Raw genomic sequence first — 23,151 nt, 5'->3', positions numbered from 1 at the left:
ACCTGGTGTATTTTGCTTAGTGAAGCTAACTGAAACTACTCCTTACTAATTCTTGCTTGTTAGACCAAAGTTTTGTATTAAGTTCAGTGGATAGGACTATTTGAAAAATTTCGAAAGCAGGTTACTCTAATGATGTCCAGGTGACTCAGCATAGTTTAGAAGTTTATCCAAAGAATATCTTTTTGTTGAATTCAAAACTAAACTTGAATCTAACACAAGTTAAACCAAATCTTGAAATTTAATTTAATTATCATCTCACAAAATCATAGGATTCCTTGATTGAAAACATATATCAGGTGAGATGAATAAGAATTAAATTAAAAATAAATTAAATTAAGTTATATTAAAAATTATATTAAAAATAAATTAATTTAATTTAAAATAAATTAAATTATAATCAAGTTCACACATAAGCTAAAAGTTTATTTTTCCTAATTTTTTTAGGAATCTAAATGGATATTGGACAGTGGTTGCTCTGGATACATGACCTAAGATCAAACAATGTTCACAAAATTAACCTTCAAAATACTAGGAACAGTTGCCTTTAGAAACAACGACAAAATAAAAGTAATTGGAATAGATAGCATTGAACTAGAATCTAATTTCATTATTAATAAAGTACTTCTTATTGAAAATTTCAAATTTAACTTACTCAGTGTCAGCTAATTATGTAATTAAGAATATAAGGTTAGGTTTATATCCATTGAATACTTAATTAAACATATGAAAGATCCTACAATAAAATTAAAATAACTTAGGAATAATAACATTTATACAATTAACCTTTCCAGCTCCTCACTTTAGTGTCACTTGATACAAAAAGAAGAAATCTGGTTGTGGCATAGGAGAATATCCCACACTAACTTTAGAAATTTCACCAAATTAAATGACTTAGTTAGAGAACTACCAAAGCTACCTAACTTAGACTCAACAATTTGTAATGCTTGTCAACAAGCAAAACAGATCAAATCAACCCATAAACCAACTAATCAAACTTAAACCAATTCTACACTTGAATTATTACATTTAGACTTATTTGACTCGCATGAATTAAATATATTAATGGAACTTTGTACTGTCTAGTAATAATTAATGATTAATCAAGATTTACTTAGGTAAAATTCTTAAAAAATAAAGATGAAATATTTGAAATATTTAGTAATTTTTGTAAACAAGCTGAAAATAAAAAAAACTCAGAAATCAAAAGAATTAGGAGTGATAACGGTAGAGAATTTAAAAATCATAGGTTTACTAAATTCTGCTTAGAAAATGGGTACCATCAAGAATTCTCGTGTCCTAATACACCTCAACAAAATGGAATAGTGGAAAGAAAAAAATAGAACTCTCTAAGAAGCCACTAGAACAATGCTTAATGAATACCAATTACCAAAATATTTCTAGGCAAAAGCTGTTAGTACAGCTTGCTATGTACAAAATAGGACAACAATAAACAAGAAATATAATAAAACTCCATTTGAAATTTACCTTAGTAAATTACCTAATATTAAATATTTAAAGATATTTGGATGTCCTGTTTACATATTAAATACAAGAGAATATTTAGGAAATTTTATCTTAAAGTAGAAAATTAAATCTTTGTAGGGCACTCCCTAAATAGTAGAGGATATAGAGTTTACAATAAAATCACTCTAAGAATTGAGGAAATAACTAATGTAAAATTCAATAAAATTACTAACTCTAAAGAATCTAACTCAACTTAATCTCATTATCAACCAATTGATTTCGTTAGAGCAAGCACTGATTTAGGGGAAGTAAGTAAAAACCCAATAGACGAATATGAAGATGAACAAAATCAACCATGAGAAAATGAACAAACATAAATTAAGCCTAGAACAATAAGAGTTAGCTCAGACCACCCAATTGAACAAATTATAGATGACCTAGACCTAAGAGTTTAGACTAGATCATCTTTATCTTTAATTTCTAAAATTGAATCCAAAATAGTAGAAGAATCCTTACTTGACCCAGACTAGATCATAGCCATACATGAAGAACTAGCCTAGTTTGCAAGAAATGAAGTTTGAGATTTATTAACATTACCTAATAATAAAAATGTAATAGAAACAAAATGGGTATTTAGAAATAAATTAAGTGAAAATGAAAAAATTATTAGAAACAAGGCTAGACTAGTAGATAAAGGGGTTAGTCAAGTGGAGGGATGATATGGGTTATGATAAGCTGGCATGTTGGATGACGTTGGGGTTAGGGTCGAGAGAAAAAGGAGAGGCCCATAGTGGGGTGAATATATGATTAATAGGATAATGACTAACCAAATAAAAGGTTTTTTGTAGGTGCTCGGTCAGGCGAAGCTCGATCGAGCTAGAGCTTATAGTATATTACCAGTAGACCGAAGATCGAGCGAGCACCAATGTGCTTATATGCGCTCGGTCAGATAAAGCCCAATTGAGTTTTAGGGCACTTAGCCTTATAGAACTTATAGTATATTACCAGCTAAGGGAAAGCTGAGCGAGCACCAATGTGCTTATATGTGCTCGGCCAAATAAATCCCGACCGAGCTTAAAGGCACTTAGCCTTATAGAGCCTTTAGTATATTACTGGCCGAGCGAAGGTTGAGCGAGCACCAATGTGATTATATGCGCTCGGCCAGACAAAGCCCGATCGAGTTCAAAGGCACTTAGCTTTATACAGCCTTTAGTATATTACCGGCCGAATGAAGACCGAGCAAGCACCAATGTGCTTATATGCGCTCAGTCATACAAAGTCTGACAGAGCTTAAAAGCACTTAGCCTTATAGAGCCTTTAGTATATTACCAGTCGAGCGAAGGCTGAGTGAGCACCAATATGTTTATAATGTGCTCGGCCGAATAAAGCTTGACTGAGCTTAAAGGCACTTAGCTTTATACAGCCTTTAGTATATTACCGGCCGAGTGAAGGCTGAGCGAGCACCAATGTGCTTATATGCACTTGGCCGGGCAAAGCCTGACCGAGATTTAGGGCACTTAACCTTATAAAGCATTTGGTATATTCTGGATCAAAACATGCTTAACAAAAGGTATTCTCAATATATATATGATCGGCTTGAATGACCGGCCGAGATATGCTTAAGAGAAGGTATTCTCAATATATATATGTTCGAACGAGACATGCTTGGCATAAGCTTAGCAAATTTGGCAAGAAATATTCTCTAGAAACTTCTTCAGTTATGGGAACATATTCCTGTTCACACTTCATCAGGAATATGAGTCATAAATGACAAAAGAGGTACATATGGGTATAAAAAATATTCCTTAAAGGATTATTGCACGAAGCCTAAAGGGTGACTTCATCTTCTAACAAACTCTAACAAACTGGAGACCACCTCATGACTACAGAGGTTATATGAGATAGTATAAAAGGAGGATCCTCTCCGTTGGAAAGGTACATAAACTCTAGCATCCAAAACTCTATTTCTAAGTACTTTCATGGTTGTACTTCTTCTTCTGCTTCTTCCACCTTTGAGAGAGGAATTGACTTGAGCGTTGGAGGGCCTAGCAGGGATCCCCACCCCAGTCTTAGGTCACTAATGCTTTGTTGGTTCATCTCACTGTGCGCAGGATCGTTGAGGAGCTCTTTCGGATCTTTAAGAGTTCATCATCTTTGAAACCCCCTTGCACCAGAGCCAGCGCACCACCTCGCAGATTTCAGACAAGATCAAATTTAGCACCGTCTGTGGGAATCTTCACCTAGATCTGAAGCTACGAGATGGAAGAGGCTAGAAAACCTAACACCGTAACCATGACACAAGAAGATCTGGAGTTGCTCTTCAATGCTAGAGTACAGAAGCTATGGTAGCAATAACAGCAAGTCAATACTAGTGGTACATTGCCCATGGCTCCAAATCCGGCAATATCAACAACTGCTTGTCAAAGGGAGAGAAGAGGTGAGGAAGGGGATCCTGCTTGCTTGTTTCCTACTCCTCTCTCCCCAAACCAACATCCTCAAGTATTTCTTCGCACGCCTATTGAGCAAGGAGGACGGAGGGATGCTCCCTAAGAATCTTTTGGAGAAGTGCCTATGTGGGATAAACATAAAGGGAAGACCGTAGCCAGCGATAGTTCTCCTGAGATGATCGTTACTCCATTCTCTCAACGAGTATTGGATGATCCTCTGCCGAAGCATTATCAAAACCTAAATATCAGAGAATATTCTAGAGCAACCGATCCAGAAGATCATCTTCTTAAATCTAAGAATGCTGCTCTTTTGCAATAATTCATTGATGGTGTCAAATGTCAAATGCTCCTTACTACCTTTGGAGGAGCAGCTCAGAGGCAGTTTAAGCGGCTATTAAATAATTCTATTTGCTGCTTCAAGGATTTTCACAAGGTATTTTTTTCATCATTTCTCTAGCAACTAGCAATATCACAAGATCCCCTGAAGTCTCTTTTCAATTAAATAGGGGCCAAAGGAATCTAGTAGAGCCTATATTAAGAGGTTCAATCAGGTAGTCATAGATGTACCTACAGATACCACTGAAATCTTGATAAGTGTCTTCTCTCAAGGGCTTAATGATAATGATTTCTTTAAGGATTTGGTCAGAAACTGTCCGACCAATTTCGATTTATTGATCAAACGAGCAACTGAGTTCATCAATGTGGAGGAAGCTCAAGCTACTCGAAGGAAAGAGGTTGCTCCCACTCTCACTCTAAATGTGGATCGTCCGGTGTTGCCTGCTCAGCCACCCAGAAGGCCTAGCGCAGTTCCTCCCCTAGGGCATCCTGAACCTCGACCTCAAGCTGTAATGGCCTAATTTTCTCTATTTCAAGTTATAAAAGTCCATAAAAATATTTGGAAATGCTTTTAAAATATTCTATAGATTTTTAGGGATTTTTAGAGTATTTTTACGTAATTTTTGGAGGTCGTTTAGTAGGTTTACAAAAAGAAATAAGTTTTGACAAAAAACGTTGAAGGTGAGACTCGAACCCAAGACCTCCGGCCGGACCTGACCCAACCGGACGCAGCCAACCAACTGAGCTACGCGGGTTTTTGTTAATCAAGTATGGAGAGAAATATATTTAAGGTATAGTTATAATGGAAAAACCCTAGTTTTAAAAAGACCTAAATTTTTTCCCGAACCCGAAAGTTTCTTCTCCTCCTTCACGCGACGGCGCTGCTTAGGCAGAAACACAGCGGAGGCTAGGCTTCACTCTGGCGATCGGTGGAGGGTTTTTTCCGAGAGATTTCTTCATCTTCACAATCCTCTCGGCAAGGAGAAGACGTGGGCGCAAGAAGTGGTCGGAAAACTCGAGTTATCCGAACCCTAGAAGCCTCTTCTCTTCGGTTGTAAGTTCTAAAAGCAAGGGTAAGTACTACTCACCTGTGGTAGGAGTAGCTCTGAATGTTAGGTTTTCGTTTTCCTTGCTCACGGAATTTGCAGTGCTGAATAGATGATGCTAGGGTTGTTATTCATTCTTTCCTTCAGTTGCTACTAGGTATTTTGCCATGCATTCTATGTTTCGGTTTGTTTCCTTGCTTTCCCTGTGTTTGGGTCATACTGTACAGATCACCCAGTTCATGTTTGCTGCCGTGAGGTTCAAAGAAGGATATAAATGGTTTTAAAAAGCCCCTGCCGTGAGTTCATTAAGGATACAAGAGGGGAAAGGTTTAGGGTTTGATATGTAGCTGTCTTGTGCTATTAGTTCCCTTATACCGTGTAGATTGTAGCATTTCTTGCTTATGCTGTTAATTTCCTTATGCAGTTAAGTGATAGCATGTTCTGCCTATGCTGTTAGTTCTTTATGCCATGCAGATTAGAGCATTTCCTGCCATAGTATTTCTGTTTTCCAATTTTTTTTGATGTCCGAACAGCCTCTAGTCCTAGCACCTAGTTATGTTTTAAGCATGTCTTTAGCACTTCAGTGTTGTACCCTTGTGTATCTACCTGTTGCCCATAAATTCCAGCAAGTTTGTCTTTCTTTTGGGACTGTGCAGATGGGCATAAACAACCTTGTTATAACAATTCAGAGTTAGCTTATTTTGCTACCTTATCTAGCATTCCAGTGTTTGGTTTCTTTGCATTTCAGTTGCTTAGTTTCCTTTGCATTTCAACATGCGATTCAGTTTCGAAATTTCACAGCTTTGTTTTAAGCAGAAAAGTTTCTTAATAAGCATGAGTAGTTCCTTATCCAAGGACAGCCCTTTATTTAGTTAGAATGGGTTTAACATTTTCCTTGCTACTCAAAAAGGCAAGAACAGCCTTTTAATTAGTTAGAATGGTTTAGCATTTTCCTTGCAACTCAAAGGGCAAAAACAACCCTTATTTAGTTAGAAGGGCAGCCTTTATTTAAAGTAGGCAGTATTAGAATAGCATGAGCAGTATTAGTTTTTAATTCTGTTTCATTCGCAGATTTTTAATGATTCACGTGTGCAGATTTTTGTTATTCACATGTGCAGATTTTTAGTATTCATATGAACAGATTTTAGCATATAGTAGCATGCTGATTTTTGTTTCCCTTTGCTTTAAGATGTGCATGAACAGATTATAACATATAGTAGTATGCTGATTTTTGTTTCCCTTTGCTTTAAGATATGCATGAACAGATTTTAGCATATACATGTATGCACATAGCATTTAGTTTGGACTTTCCTTGCTATAATGAGCAGCTATAAGTAAGAAAAAGACTAAGGTCTACTTAAAAAGAGATAACAAGTAAATTAAAGTAAGAGGCTAGTACCCGACTTCCGAGGTTGTCGTTAAACAAATCCAGGTGACCATTTCCGAGGTTTCGGCCCTGGTAAGACCGAGGTCTTTACCCTGTGGGACTACAGCAGTCTCTATTAGGGAGCGCGCATAAGATGGTACTAAGCCTGGGCCCAAAGAAAAAGAAGAAGAAAGAAAAGTAAAAGTAAAAGAAATTAAAAGATTAATTTCAAGTATAAAGCTATAAGTAAATGAAGCAAGTATCACCTATGTTTAGAATCAACAGAAGTTTAGTTTCTTTATTTCTAAGCATACAGCATTTGTTTCATTACTTTCTTATCAGTTTAGTGAGCATGTTTAGTATTATTTCCAGTATTCAGCTTTATTCTTGTATATCATGAGTATGCAGTTTATTTGAGTACTTTCCTATTAGATGAGCATGAGTAGATTTCTTTTAGCATTTCAGTTTCAGTATCGTTTGCATTTTTATGCACTTCGAGTTTTTGTGAGATAGTATAATACTTACTAAGTGTTTCGCTTATAGATCTATTTTTCCTCCTACTGCAGATAAAGGAAAAGCTAAAATATGAAAAGAAGGCGATAAGGTGGTGGTGATGAAGGTGTGTGATGACTAGACTATGGAGAGATCCAGAGTTTGCTGGCAAATTGTCAAGACTCTTCTGTTTAGAGTTCTTTTAGTTTCTTTAAATATTATTATGAGTTGAGATTGTAATTAAGTTTATTCCGCACTTGTAGTTGGGTCCTATTGTTGGAGTGATATAGTTGTTTGCTATTGCTAGAGTAGTTTCCTTCTTCTTATTGTGTTATTATACTGCGTGGTTGTGAAAAAAAAAAAGTATGTTCCAGCCGCCTGTGGCTGTGTATATAGTGTCTGTATGGTTGATTTGGTCACCGGTACAGAGGAGATTCTGTCGAAATTTTTCGGTAGGACTTCCTCTGGGGCCGTGATAAATCTAAGTGTTGCTAATATTAGCATAAGTGACACTAGTAAGTAGAGTAATAGTTAGGTAACGGTCGCGCTTAGAGAGTAGTAGTAAGAAGGGTGGTCGTTACACAAGCTGTGCAACACGTGGGGGTTCCTCAAGAGATCTCACGAAGATGGTGCACATACCATCTAACGAGTACTCATAGCACAGAAAATTGTTATACCCTGAGGAATCAGCAAGCTCGTAATCCTCGATATCGGCAGTGTTCTCCAACCCCAAACCACCGACAGTATCTACGGTAAAATAGTCTGCTTAAGTTAAAGTACCGGATGGATCAATTACAAACAGGACTTCTGCCACTCTTGGCCAGGCAAGATCATGTTGGATCGATGCCACGCTAGAGGGGGGTGAATAGTGCTCGTGGCTTTCACGTGTTTCGGGTTCGGAAATCGTTCGAGTAAATGCAACGAAAATAGAACGAAAACAACATACGAACACAAGCTATTTACTTGGTTCGGAGCCGATGGTGACTCCTACTCCAAGGCCCACGCTCGTTGAGCGTTTACGCTGGGCAACAACTATAATTTCAAAAAGGTATTACAAATTACGTACAATAAAAGCTGTTAAATTTACCAACAACAAAATAAATAGTAGATTCAGAGTTTCGGGTTGTCGGCTTCGTGTTGTAGCGTCGTTGGGTCGTTTCTTGAGCGGCTCGTTGCACAAAGATGGCTTATAAAAGTCTGTTTCAAAGGTGTTGCTCGAACCCCCTTTTATGCACTGTTGGAGGCACCTCATAGCTTCACTGAGGCACCTCAAACCCGCCGAGTCAACCGCACTAATGAGCGCTGAAAATCTTCTTCGTTGATCCGGTTGAAGGCACCTCCTTCAACCTTGAAGATGCCTCCAAGCTATCCAAGGCACCTCCAGCTCAGTCTGAGGCTCCTCCAGCTATGTTGTGCGTAAACTCAGCTCCTTTGCACCCGAGGCGCCTCTAAGCTCCATGGAGATGCCTCGGACACTATTCATCCGAGGGAAAACCTTGTTTTCTTGTACCTGCAAAACATGTTAGTCCCAAAACACAAACATATCCTGCAAAACATAAATATGATAATCGAAATACTTTGACAGTCTCCGGACTATCCGATTCTGATTTCGGATTTCTGACCGGAAACCCTAGGTCGAACCGATGCCTACTGTTCCCTCTTCCAGGGAACGCGTCCTCACCTACTCCACTCAGGAGAGTTTACCTTTCACCAGTTTAGTCCTCCAGACCGACTGGACTTTTGCTCAGTGCTCAAGTCTTCTGGTCTTCATGCTGGACGTCCGGTCCACAAGCCGTCCAGTCTTCTACCCGATTCACGACACCAGGATTTCAACCTAGGGTTACCGCCCCCTAGGATTTTTGCCCGAAGACCTCGACCCTCCAAGGTTTTCCGCATAGGGTTACCACCCCCTATGACCTAAGGTTACCGCCCCCTAGGGTTTTCCACTTGCCTAATCGCAGCTAGGACTTTTGCCTAAGTGCACTTAGGACTTTTCCTGCAATGCTCATTCAACATATTAGTAAACAAAACACATTAACTTTGATCTCTTTGACATAATCAAAACATAGGTTCGATCGTCGAATGCTTCCTGCACCAATAGCTCAAGCACCCGGTCAAGCACAACAAAACACAACATTAGTCAGGCAAGAAGAAAATCATAAAGGATTTAAACTTTATCAAATAGATGTTAAATCCGCCTTCTTAAATAAGCTAATAAAAGACGAAGTTTATGTAGGTCAACTACCTGGGTTTGAAAGTATAGATCATCCTGACTATGTGTTTAAATTAAAGAAAGCCTTGTATGATCTTAAACAAGCACCTAGGGTCTGTTATGAAAGGTTGACCTCGTATCTAATTGCCAAAGGATTCAACCAAGGTCAAATTGATTAAACTCTATTTGTAAAATCAGTCAAACAAGATACCTTCATAGCCCAAGTATATGTAGTTGACATAATCTTTGGTTCAACTGACTCCGAATTTTTGCAAGATTTTGTAATTTTAATGGAATAAGAATTTGAATGAGCCTAGTAGGTAAACTAACTTATTTCTTAGGATTACAAATCAAACAAACAAATGAAGAAAACTATGTTTACCAACAAAAATATATCAAAGAATTATTTAAAAAATTTGGAATAGAAAATACCAAAGAAATAAAAATATCAATGACAACTAACACAACCTTAGATAATGATCCAAAAAGGAAAACCTATAGATCTAAGATATTATAGGAGTGCCGTAGGCAGCCTTTTGCACTTAACTGCAAGTCAACCTAATATTTTATTTGCAGTTAGTATTGTTGGTGCAATCGACCTCTAGGGTTTCGATGTTTGATAATATGACCAAGGGTTGACCCAAACAGGACTTGATGTTTGAGAGTGAGAAGTCTAGTTAGGACTAGATGACTAGCAAAGGTAAGTCCTAACCAAAGGTTAGGCAAAGTGGAAGTCCCGGTGAGTGAAGTCGGGTCCTAGTGAGTGAAGCTAGGTGGTGGAAGTCCCAATGAGTGAAGTCAGGCCCAAGTGAGTGAAGCTAGGTGGTGGAAGTCTTGGTGAGTGAAGTCGGACCCTAGTGAGTGAAGCTAAGTGGTGGAAGTCCTGGTGAGTGATGTCGGGCCCTAGTGAGTGAAGCTAGGTGGAGGAAGTCCTGGTGAGTGAAGCCAGGCCCTAGTGAGTGAAGCTAGGTGAAGTAAGTCCTGGTGAGTGAAGTCAGGCAATGGAAGTCCTAGTGAGTGAAGCTAGGCAACCCTAGGAGGTAACCCTAGGTTATACTTGAATTCTATTAATACTGTGCTAACTTAGTGTTGCAAGGAAGCTCAACTAGGTTGACGGGTTGACCAGATAGCTGACACAAAGCCCCAGATGGGTCGAAGGGCTGACCGGACGTCTGGCAGGTAAGTGAAGGTAAGTCACTGGAGGGGAGTGACTGTGAGGACGCGTTCCCGGGAAGGGAACTTAGGCGCCGATCCGACTTAGAACCATTTCAGAACTCTAAGTCGAGGTCTTGACTAGATTTCGGTCTCGGAGAGATGAAATCTAAGTAATACTCTACTTGTTAAACTTAAATTGTGTTAACACCTTGTTTTGCAGGATATATATATCATATGTTTGCCTCCGGACTAACGTCTTCTTGCAGGAAGGAACCTGTTGGAAAACTGGGGTCCGGGCGCCCGGGATGGTTCTGAGCGCCCAGAGGTTCAGGAGCCCGAGAGGGATCCGGGCGCCCGAGAGATGAAATTTTATCCCAACATCGCCTCGCCAAGTGGAGCTCATTGATTGGCTCGGCTACATCACATCCAGGGCACCCTGAAGGTTCCGAGCACCTCGAAGGTTCCAGGCACCCTGAAGGTTCTGGGCACCCCGAACCTCCTATATAAGGAGGGTCAAGGCTGAAGTCAGAAACACAACTCACGATATGCTCTTCTGCGCTCCTACGACGCTACGAAAGCTCTCCGACAAATTGCTAGTTTGTTTGTAATTTTTTTTATTGTCAGTTCTTTCAATCTCTAATAATTCCTGTACTTGTTTTGTAATCTACATTTCGAATTATTAGTGATTACCTATCGAAAGCACCCTTGTGTGCGGGCCTTGGAGTAGGAGTCAACACAGGCTCCGAACCAAGTAAAAAATTACTTGTGTCATTTCTTTTTCGCTTTACTTATTCCGCTGTGTATTCTCGATAATTTTTTTTAATCGATATTCAGCCCCCCCTCTATCGAATGCTTACGATCCAACAAGTGGTATCAGAGCAGGTACTGCTATGATTTGGTGCAACCACCAATCAAGCAAGGGGGGTCCTTTTCAAAAGTAAAATAGATATCGTTTGGGTTTAAAAAATATTCTTACGCCTTTCATTTTTTCCCACCAAAATCATTTTTGAAAACTTCATTTTCAACTTTTCACCATTGGTCGGTATTAGCGAAATATCGCATTTTCAAAAATTTGTAATAATATTTTTTTAATATTTTATTATTTAAAAAAAATATTATTTTTTCACGCATATTTCTTTTCCTCCAGCACTGCTAATCCAAGACCAAGTCTTGGGATTCTTTTTGTTTGTTTCCTTGTGTGCAAGATCATGTCTCTTCTAGAAGGACGGAGCATCCATGAACCACCTCCATATGAGATGTACGAGAGGCATGAATTCAATTTATGGAGGATGTAGATGGAAAGCTTCATCTCCATGAACGACTTTGATAGTGGCTTGGCACTGAGAAGATCAACACAAAACTCGGAAGCAAACCAAAAGGTAATAAAATTAGTTTCAGAATTATTACCTAACAAAGTTAATTGCAAGATAAGAAAAGTCAAGGATGCCTACGAGTTTTGGACCTACCTGACCAAGCTTCATGACGAGCCGATGGAGCTAGAGGATTAAGTCAAATTAGAGTTTGGATCTGAGTCCGAATCCCCAGAGTCATCCTCAGAATCAGACCAAACAAGCTTTATGGCCTTAATGGCACAAGAAGAGATGGAAGGATCTGAATTAGAGTTAGAACAAAACTTAAAAGTCGAATCTGAGATGACGGTGGACAAGGAGGAGAATCCTAACAAGGATTCTAAAGGTAAATTTAAAAATTCAAAATTTAAATATCATTTAATATGTTTTAAATTCAGTGAAAGAGGGCATTATAAAAGTAAGTGTCCCACCTATAAGACTCGAGTCACACAACTAGAGGTAAAGGAGAAGTCGACACCTAAAATTCAAAAAGGGAAGGAGCATATCCAATGCTTCAATTGCAAAAATATGGGTCACTACAAACTTCAATATCCAGAAAAAAGACCCAAGGATCTAGGGGGAGCAAAGGTTAGTAAGTTTACTATACATGACAATCCAGTTTTTTCTACATAGTAATAAATTAGATAATTATCATTGCTCTAGGTTAGATGTACCTCAACAATTAGATGTGCATGCTCAACCAAATAAATTAAAAAATAAAAATCTAAGCAATAATTTAGAATGTAATTCCTTAATCTTTTATTCAAGATTTAGGAAATTAGAAAAATAAATTAATCTTTTGAAAAATAAACAAGAACAAATAATTAAATCATTAAATCTAGACTTGAATTACAAGTCTAAATCAAATCTAAGATATAATCAAGTATTTTTTTTATTATAAAATTAATCAACAAGATGTAATTCAAACAATTTAATTAATTTAAAATTAAATTAACACTTAAATTGAATTAAGACTTAAAACGTAAATTTAAATTCGAAATTAAACATTAAATCTTCACTAAAACTTAAAAATAACAAACCAATAATTCAGGGGGAGACTCCAAAATAGCTAGCACCTTCAAAATTAACCTACCCGATAGGGTAACCAAAACCAACCTACCTGGTATTCAAAAGAACAAATAATTAAATCATTAAATCTAGACTTGAATTACAAGTCTAAATCAAATCTAAGATATAATCAAGTATTTTTTTATTATAAAATTAATCAACAAGATGTAATTCAAACAATTTAATTAATTTAAAATTAAATTAACACTTAAATTGAATTAAGACTTAAAACGTAAATTTAAATTCGAAATTAAACATTAAATCTTCACTAAAACTTAAAAATAACAAACCAATAATTCAGGGGGAGACTCCAAAATAGCTAGCACCTTCAAAATTAACCTACCCGATAGGGTAACCAAAACCAACCTACCTGGTAGAGTAATTAAGACTAGCTTAAAAAGGAATAAAAATTTAACTTGACCTACGGTACTGGTGAAGTTTTAGATGATAGTATGTTAGGAAAACTATGTCTATGCATGTCTAGGAAGATATGGCTTCGACCTGGTGCATTTGGCTTAGTGGAACTAACCGAAGCTACCCTTTACGGATCCTAACTAGTTAGACCAAGGTTTTGTATTAATTTAGTGGATAGGAATATTTGAAAAACCTCAAAGGCATGGTTATTTTAATGATGTCCAAGTGGCTCACCATAGCCCAAAACTTTATCTAGAGAATGCCTATTTGTTGAGCCCAAAGCTAAACCTGAATCTAACACAAAGTTAAACTAAATCCTAAAATTGAATCCAACTCATCTCACAAAAATTAAATGATTCCCTGATTGAAAACCTAGATCAGGTGAGATGACTAAGGACTTCGAATCGAATCAAAACAATTCGAATCAAATCAAACCAAATCGAATCGAAACAAATCAAATTGAATAGAACTAAATAAAATTAAATTAAAATCAAATAAAATTAAACTTATTATAAAAATTTGTTTAAAAAATTATTCTAAAAATTCTTTAAAAAAATTATTTAAAAATTCTTTTAAAACCAGTTTAAAAATTCTTTAAATATTATTTTTAAAATTATTTTTAAAATTATTTTAAAAATTCTTTTTAAAATCATTTTAAAAATTCTTTTTAAAATCATTTTAAAAATTCTTTAAAAATCATTTTAAAAATTCTTTTAAAAATCCTTCACAAAATCATTTTAAAAATCAGTTTAAAAATTCTTTTAAAAAAATTATTTAAAAATTATTTTAAAATTCTTTAAAGATTATTTTAAAAAAAATAAAAAATCATTTTAAAAATTATATAAAAAATATTTTAAAAATTATTTTTAAAATCATTTTAAAAATTCTTTTAAAATTCTTTCAAAAATTTTTTAAAAAATTCTCTAAAAAAATTATTTAAAATCATTTAAAAAACTCTTTAAAAAATCATTTTTAAAATGATTTTAAACAAATTATTTAAAAATTCTTTTAAAAAATATTTTAAAATTTCTTTTCAAAATATTTTAAAATTCTTTAAAAATCTTTCAAAAATTCTTTTAAAAACTCGTTAAAAATCATTTTAAAATTTTTTTTAAAAAACATTTCAAAATTCTTTTAAAAAATCATTTTAAAAATTCTTTTAAAAATATTTAAAAAATTCTTTAAAAATCATTTAAAAAATTCTTTTAAAAATCATTTTAAAAATTCTTTTAAAAATCATTTTAAAAATTCTTTAAAAAATATTTCAAAACTTCTTTTAAAAATTATTTTTTAAATTATTTTAAAAAATTATTTTTAAAAATCATTTTAAAAAATTCTTTAAAAATCATTTTAAAAATTCTCTATAAAATCATTTTAAAATTCGTTTAAAAATCATTTTTAAAATTCTTTTAATTTTTTTTAAAATTATTTTAAAAATTATTTTAAAAATTATTTTAAAAATCATTTTAAAAACTCTTTAAAAAATTATTTTTAAAATTCTTTAAAAAAAATTATTTAAAAATTATTTTCAAAATAATTTAGAAATTCTATAAAAATCATTCTAAAATTATTTTAAAAATTTTTTTAAACTTAAAATGTATTTTAAAAATTCATTTAAACTTAAGATTTATTTAAACTTAAAATTTATTTTAAAAATTCATTTAAAATTAAAATTCTTTTAAACTTAAAATTATTTAAACTTAAAATTATTTAAACTTAAAATTTATTTAAACTTAAAATTTATTTTAAAAATTCTTTTAAACTTCAAATTTATTTTAAAAATTATTTTAAACTTAAAATTTATTTTAAAAATTATTTTAAACGTAAAATTTATTTAAACTTAAAATTTATTTTAAAAATTATTTTAAACTTAAAATTTATTTAGACTTAAAATTTATTTTAAAAATTCATTTAAACTTAAAATTTATTTTTTAAAAAAATATTTAAATTAGTTTAATAAAACTTAGTTTAAGCATAGAAAGCATTTCATTTAAACTTAAAGTTAAACTTAATCTAAATCATAATGAAATTATTGACATTTGATTAACTTCAAATTAAACTTCAAACTTGAACTTAAGCTTGAAATTTTAAACTCCATTTAAAATTTAACTAGATCAAACTAATTTAAAACTTAAATTTTTACAAATAATTAAAATTTGATTAAATAATTAATAAGTAAATAATTAAAGTAAAAACTTCAAACATTAACTGTACTTATGTAAATAATATACTCGATAAACATAAGTATTACTAACACTGAATCTCTTAAACACTTAGGTAGAAAAATATGTTAAACCCTTGAAATTATGCCCAAACCCTAGTGTTGACTTCTGGGGGAGTGTTGACTTCATGGGAAGTGTTAACTTCAAGGGGAGTGGGGAGTGTTGACGTTAGGGGAGGTGTTTTTGAAATCTTTTGACAAATTATTTTTATAAAATATTTTGAAAAACACTCTCACACTTTATTTGAAAAATACTCTTAAAATATTTTCATAATTTTTTTTTGATCACTTTGAAAACTATTGTCCAAATTTATATATATATATATATATATATATATATATATATATATATATATACACTCTGTGCTTTTCAAAAATTATTTTGAATTAATATATTTTTGAAAAATTATTTATTTACATAGTAAACATTTTTAAAACTTAAATTGACAAGCTCTGCTTAAAATGTTTTTGTGCACAATCATTTTTAATTTTTTTTGTATTGAAAAATATTTTGAAAACTCACCTTCAAACTTCGTGTTCTTTTAATTTGGATCAAACCCCTAGACACATAGGAATTTTTACTTGTGGTTAATAAGAAATCCTAAGAATGTGTCAAGTTAAGGGGGAGCCCTGATTAAAAGTAATCTTTAAAAAATTACTATTGAAAATCTTTGAAACTAAGTTTGAAAAATTATTTTCATAATCTTTTACAAAATTACTCTTTGCTTTACAAATTTTTGTGAAAACACTTTGAAAAATATTTTGAAAATACACTATCAAAAAGTAACTTAAACTTTCAAAAGTCACTTTTTATCACTTAGAAAACTCACTTTCAAAAAGTTTTTCGTGCATTGTTGGTGCAAAACCTAATAGAAGCTAACCCTTAAGTTCATATCCTTTTGATGTGTGTCAAAGGGGGAGAGTGATATCTTAAGTTAGAGAAATCTTAAGTTAAGTTAGAAACATTCCTAACCTACTCTCAAACTTTTTCGAATTTCTCAAATCTTGAGAATTAACCCTTAAAAGACTCAAGCCTAACTTAAGAAAATTGTCAAACATCAAAAAGGGGGAGATTGTTGGTGCAATTGACCTCTAGGATTTCGATGTTTGACAATATGACCAAGGGTTGACCCAAACAGGACTTGATGTTTGGGAGTGAGAAGTCTAGTCAGGACTAGATGACTAGCAAAGGTAAGTCCTAATCAAAGGTTAGGCAAAGTGGAAGTCCCGATGAGTGAAGCCGGGCCCTAGTGAGTGAAGCTAGGTGGTGGAAGTCCGGTGAGTGAAGTCGGGCCCTAATGAGTGAAGCTAGGTGGTGGAAGTCCTGGTGAGTGAAGTCGGGGCTTTAGTGAGTGAAGCTAGGTGATGGAAGTCCCGGTGAGTGAAGTCGGGCCCTAATGAATGAAGCTAGGTGGAGGAAGTCCTAGTGAGTGAAGTCAGGCCCTAGTGAGTGAAGCTAGGTGGAGGAAGTCCTATTGAGTGAAGCCAGGCAATGGAAGTCCTAGTGAGTGAAGCTAGGCAACCCTAAAAGGTAACTCTAGGTTATACTTGAATTCTGTTAATACTATGCTAACTCAGTGTTGCAGGGAAGCTCAGCTAGGTCGACGGGCTGACCAGGTAGCTAACACGAAGCCCCAGACGGGTCGAAGGGCTGACCGGACATCTGGCAGGTAAGTGACGGTAAGTCACTGGAGGGGAGTGACTGTGAGGATGCGTTCCTGAGAAGGGAACTTAGGCACAGATCCGACTTAGAACCATTTTGAAACTCTAAGTCGAGATCTTGACTAGATTTCGATCTCGGAGAGACGAAATGTCACGCCCCGGGTGAGTCTCTACCGAAAAATTTCGGCAGCATCTCCCCTATATCGGTGACAATCTGAATCTTACATACAAGCAAAATACATCAGCCACAAGCGGCTGGAATATATGTGCACAAAAGAAACATAACCACGCAGTTAAAATCCACAGCCTACACAGCTGGATAAAAGAAATGAAAACAAGCATACGACTAATATGTAGCCCACACGGCCATATCAAAACACAACGGAAAGGCGAAGAGGAAACCCACAAATATAAAAGTCCACGAAACACATCACAGATACAAGTCCACAATACACGTATCAAAAACACAATTCGTTCTCACAACTCTAAACCCAACAAATACGAAGTGTAGGAAAAGAGAAACAAAACCGATAAAGGTCCTCGGATATGACGTGGGACAGGGGACCCGCCAGCAACATACTCCAAGCATCTCCATATCATCTACCTACTGCCTGAAAGCAACATAATATAGACGGGGTGGTGAGTACAGGGAATTCAGCGGGTACAGACAGGATAAAGCATGGTCTACATAATGAGATAGGAATCAAAGAATACAGTCTCCATAAGTAAAGAATAAGAATATGCTATCATAACATAACTCATCTATCCATATCTAATAAAATAACTGTGCATGAACATACCTGACATAATAAATGCACATAACATAAATGTACATACCCGAACAGAACCAATACCCTAATACCATGATCCGTAAACCCACCGAGTCAACAACATACTCCTGACACCTGTGCAATACGTATACGACTGCAAATATATGTAAAGTAAATGACATGTATGCAGCATGGCATCCATATGCAGCATACATAGCTCAGACAAATGCAACAATACACAATCACATGCAACTAATATCTAGTAAGCATGTATGCAAAAATATCCCCACAGATGCACCGTGCATCATATGCAAAAGTGCATGCATGCTCCATGGTCACCCCCGCCACCTCTCTAGACACCACGACCCCTGTATGGCCGAGAGGCTTGGGTCTGTGTACTACCCTCCAGCCCACAATAGAGTGGTCGAGGCGGACAGTCCGCTAGTAGCTATCTAACTACATAGCATCAGGGTCCCTGACTGCTCACAACGCCGGATCTCACTAAACCTCGTGACCGGGTGGCACAACAGGACAAGCGGCAACTGCTCCAGCTACCACTACCCATGAGTGGCCGAGTGTGCGTGCTAAACCAAACTAACTGATGACTCTCTCAACCACAAGGGAGACAACGGTCATCAGATGCAATGAATGATGAACATGATATATATATATATATAATCATCATCCATGCAACAACCTCAAACCTCATAAACACCTCCAATAACCACAACAGACGTAACTACACATACCACTATGCAAATGGAAGGTTAATCATGTAAAGCCCATAACACGTACCAATCACAACCTAGACAGGTATAGACAACAAATATCCAATACAGTCATCCCTACAACACCCTACATGTGTATATACAATAGAGTCACAGATAACAAGAATAGAGACTGTAACGAATCAAACCCGATCATATCAAAGATCAAGCAAGAGTGACAAGCAGGAAAGCAACAAATAATCAGATTTAAGGAATGCAACCTAATTATCCAAATATAACCATGCTTTAAAGTTCAAAGAACTAAATAGAAATTAAGGAAGAAATACCCGCCTCGATATATCCCGCAATCAACAGAACCACCCCACGTCACGCTGCTCGTATAGATCAAGGTCCTGTGTCACACATACAATCCATGTAATATGTAACTAAATATGTGTACACTACAAGTAGGTGAATTACCTACAAATAAATAGCCAACTAAGAAGTAATAGCTAGCGGTGATTACTACCCTTTTTCCATTAGTAAAGCTAGATTAAACTTTTAACCTAGCTGAACACATCCAAAAACTAAATTCCTATTAGATCCTTAACTAATTCCAATCTTCCATTATCACCTAACCCGAAGTAAACCTAAACATCATGGAAATCTCATTTCAGATTTAGGTTAATCCACATTTGCAAACCCCTGATTAAGCCAAAATCTCAGCTCACTGTTAACTGCTCACTAGTTTTGACCAATACAACCCACAGAAGCAATTAGACAGAACATTGTCTGCCAATTTCTGCTAAACAAAGTTCTAGATCAAGTTAACTCACAGAAATTACAGTGAAACCGTACACCAAGACCTCTAACAACAAAACCGAACAAGTAGGGTTGATTCCAGCATTAATCTAGATCAAGGAGTACATAGTACATACTGCCCTTACTGTTCGATTAAGATAACCGAGCAAGAAATCAATAATATATCAATCTCCTACGAGCAATAAACTACACCTAGCATCTTCACTGATCGGATCAAGAACAGAACAATAGGAAACCACTAAAAATTCTGTGAACAATAATAACCAATTGATTTCCTTACCTCTGTTTCTTCAATTGCCGGAAATGATCACTGATACAGTGGAGAAATCGATCCAATTGAGCTGTGGTGGCCGGAATCACCCCACAACCTCCTGCTTCCTAGAAAGATCACCAGCATCGATTCACAAAAGATGGATTAGGGTTTCAAACTTCACGATCAACACGGAAAACCAAACCTCTTACCTCAAGATCGCGGCTAGGGCACGATCGGTCTTGTTCTTGCTAACGAACAGAGAAGAGATCGAGGAGGGACAATGGTTGTTACTTCTTCTACTCGGCCGACGCTACCCAGATCCAACGCCGACGCCCTCGATCCCCTTCCGACAGCAGGTGAAAACCCCAAATCGAAGGTGCGTCGCCGTGGTTCGCCGAGACCAGAGAAGAAGGAAAGGTTAGGGGAAAGAATAGGATCCCCTCCCTCCCAATGCTCCGAGATCCCTCCTCGCCGGCGCCACCGAGGGATAAAGGAGAGAATCGTCGATCGTCGGGTAAGCGTCGGTGTCAGGGCGATCGCGCGAGAGAGAAGAGAGGAAGAGAGAGTCGGGTCGGGCTACTGTGCGCGAGGGAGAAGGGGTTTAAGAAGAAAAAAAAACGGGTTATCGGGTTTGAGTGAGTGAGGGAACCCTTATTAACATGGTCCACCTAGGGTTAAGGAAATTAAACCCTATGTATTTCTAAACAGACCTCCACTCCTATCCCCGCAAAACTAGTCATACGACCTCCGGAAAAATCCAGAAAAATTTCTAAAGTTTCCTAAAATTTTTCCTAAGGTTATTCCACAATAACCCTAAAAATAGTTTCGCATATATTACATTCTCCCCCACTAATAAAAATTTGGTCTCCAAATTTACCATTACCAACAAAAAGCAAGTAGTAGATAAACTTATTCTAGTTACTGAAATAAATTTTACTCACCTCCAGTAAATAGGTGTGGGTAACTGGCTCGCATCTTATCTTCCAACTCCCAGGTGGCTTCTTCATCTGAGTGATGCCGCCATCCGACCTTGACCAGTTGAATTGTCTTGTTCCGCAACCGACGCTCTTTGCGGTCCAAAATCCGAACTGGAATCTCCTCATAAGATATATCCGGCTGAAGTACAACTGATACATCAGTGAGAATATGCGAAGGGTGCGGTACATATCTCCTCAACATAGATACATGGAATACATCATGCACCCCAGTAAGTGATGGTGGTAGCGCCAGTCGATATGCCACCTCACCTATCCTCTCGAGAATCTGGAAGGGTCCAATGTAGCGAGGTGTCAACTTACCCTTCAACCCAAACCTTTTTACTCCTTTCGTAGGGGATACTCGTAAGAATACATGATCACCAACAGAAAACTCTAAAGGTCTCCGTCTCCGATCCGCATAACTCTTCTGTCGATCCTGAGCCTCTGACAACCTACGCCTGATGGTACAAACCATCTCTGCATCACGCTGAAGACTCTGTGGCCCCAAAATCTGTGTTTCCCCAACTTCTATCCATAAGGTGGGAGATCTACATGCTCTGCCATACAATGCCTCATAAGGTGCCATCTGTATCGCTGAATGATAACTGTTGTTGTAGGCAAATTCTACTAAATGTAAATGATCCTCCCAACTACCTCCGAAGTCTATGACACATGATCTCAATAGGTCCTCTAATGTCTGTATAGTACGCTCTGACTGACCGTCTGTCTGGGGGTGGAAAGCGGTACTGAATCGTAACTCTGTACCCATAGCCTGCTGTAAGCTCTGCCAGAAACGTGAGGTAAACCGCGAATCTCTATCCGAAATAATACTGAGAGGTACACCGTGAAGTCTGATAATCTCTCTACAATACAACTCTGCCAATCGATCTAATGAGTCCATCCTACGGATCGGAAGGAAATGAGCAGATTTGGTTAATCGATCAACGATCACCCAAATCGTATCATGTGTTCGCCGAGTTCTAGGTAGACCCACGATGAAATTCATCGTGATATGCTCCCATTTCCATTCCGGTATCTGTATCTTCTGGAGTAAACCAGCGGGTCTCTGATGTTCAGCTTTCACTTGCTGACATACAAGGCATCGTGCAACGAAATCCGCGATGTCCTTCTTCATGCCAGCCCACCAATAAGAACGTCTCAGATCCCTATACATACATGTACCACCAGGATGAATCGCAAATATGGATCGGTGTGCCTCCTGAAGTAGGTCCTCCCTCAAAGAAGGTAGCTCAGGAACACACAATCTCCCACGGAAGTATAGAATTCCATTTCCATCGCAAGAAAACCCTGTTTGCTGTTCTGGGGAAATTCTGCTACACAAAAACTGCAGATGCTGATCAGTAGCCTGAGCTTCTTTAATCCTCTCTACAATGGGTGACTGGGCAACCATAGATAACAGAATACCCCGCTCAGTCTGACCCTGCTCTACTAATCCCAACTCAGAAAATTTCTGTACCAGTTCTGTAACCATCACACGGTGACAAGCAAGAACTCCTCGAGATTTCCTACTCAACGCATCAGCTACCACGTTAGCTTTCCCTGGGTGGTAGTTGATCGTACAGTCATAGTCCTTCAAGAATTTCATCCATCTTCTCTGTCTTAAGTTCAATTCTTTTTGGGTAGATAGATACTTCAGACTCTTATGATCCGTGAATATCTCGAAGGTGATCCCGTATAGATGATGTCTCCAGATTTTCAACGCATATATAATAACTGCTAACTCCAGGTCATGCATTGGGTAATTCTTCTCATGCTCTTTCAACTGACGTGAGGCATAAGAAACTACCCGGCCATGCTGCATGAGTACTGCGCCTAACCCCTGTAATGATGCATCTGTATAAAGTACGAAGCCATCATCTCCAGAAGGAAGTACTAATATAGGTGCAGAAATGAGTCTTCGCTTAAGTTCCTGAAAACTCGTCTCGCAAGACTCTGTCCAGCAAAACTTCACCCCTTTCCTGGTCAACTGAGTCAACGGCAGAGCTATGCTAGAGAAGCCCTCAACAAATCGGCGATAATACCCGGCCAGACCAAGAAAACTACGAATTTCCTGTACAGACTTTGGCTGCTCCCAACTGGTAACAGCCTCTATCTTTTGTGGGTCCACGGATATACCACTGCTAGAAACAATATGTCCCAGAAAACCCACAGAAGATAACCAGAATGCACATTTGCTAAATTTTGCATAGAGACGTTCTCGCTGGAGCGTCTCCAATACTATACGAAGATGTCGCCCATGCTCTTCTTCGGATCGAGAATATATCAAAATGTCATCGATAAACACAATCACGAACTGATCCAAGAACTCAAGGAATACCCTATTCATCAGATCCATGAAGACTGCTGGAGCATTGGTAAGCCCAAATGGC

The 23,151-nt window shown here is 36.8% G+C and overlaps 1 protein-coding gene across 1 annotated transcript in view; it reads right to left on the bottom strand.

The window, feature by feature from the left end:
* LOC121972256 overlaps window positions 1-23,151 on the bottom strand; it is a 29,485-nt gene that overhangs the window by 4,424 nt on the left and 1,910 nt on the right. Inside the window, exons 3-5 of the mRNA XM_042523944.1 lie at window positions 22,590-23,075; window positions 21,756-22,352; window positions 20,726-20,900 (exon numbers count right to left, since the gene is read on the bottom strand). Of these exons, the coding sequence (XP_042379878.1) occupies window positions 20,726-20,900; window positions 21,756-22,352; window positions 22,590-23,075 (1,258 nt within the window). The remainder of the gene's footprint in view (window positions 1-20,725; window positions 20,901-21,755; window positions 22,353-22,589; window positions 23,076-23,151) is intronic.

This window comes from Zingiber officinale, chromosome 4A, assembly GCF_018446385.1.
Source record: "Zingiber officinale cultivar Zhangliang chromosome 4A, Zo_v1.1, whole genome shotgun sequence".
Classification (NCBI taxonomy): Eukaryota; Viridiplantae; Streptophyta; class Magnoliopsida; order Zingiberales; family Zingiberaceae; genus Zingiber; species Zingiber officinale.
The sequence above is the reverse complement of the archived record's forward strand: the minus strand, read 5'-3'. Positions and strand labels throughout refer to the sequence as shown.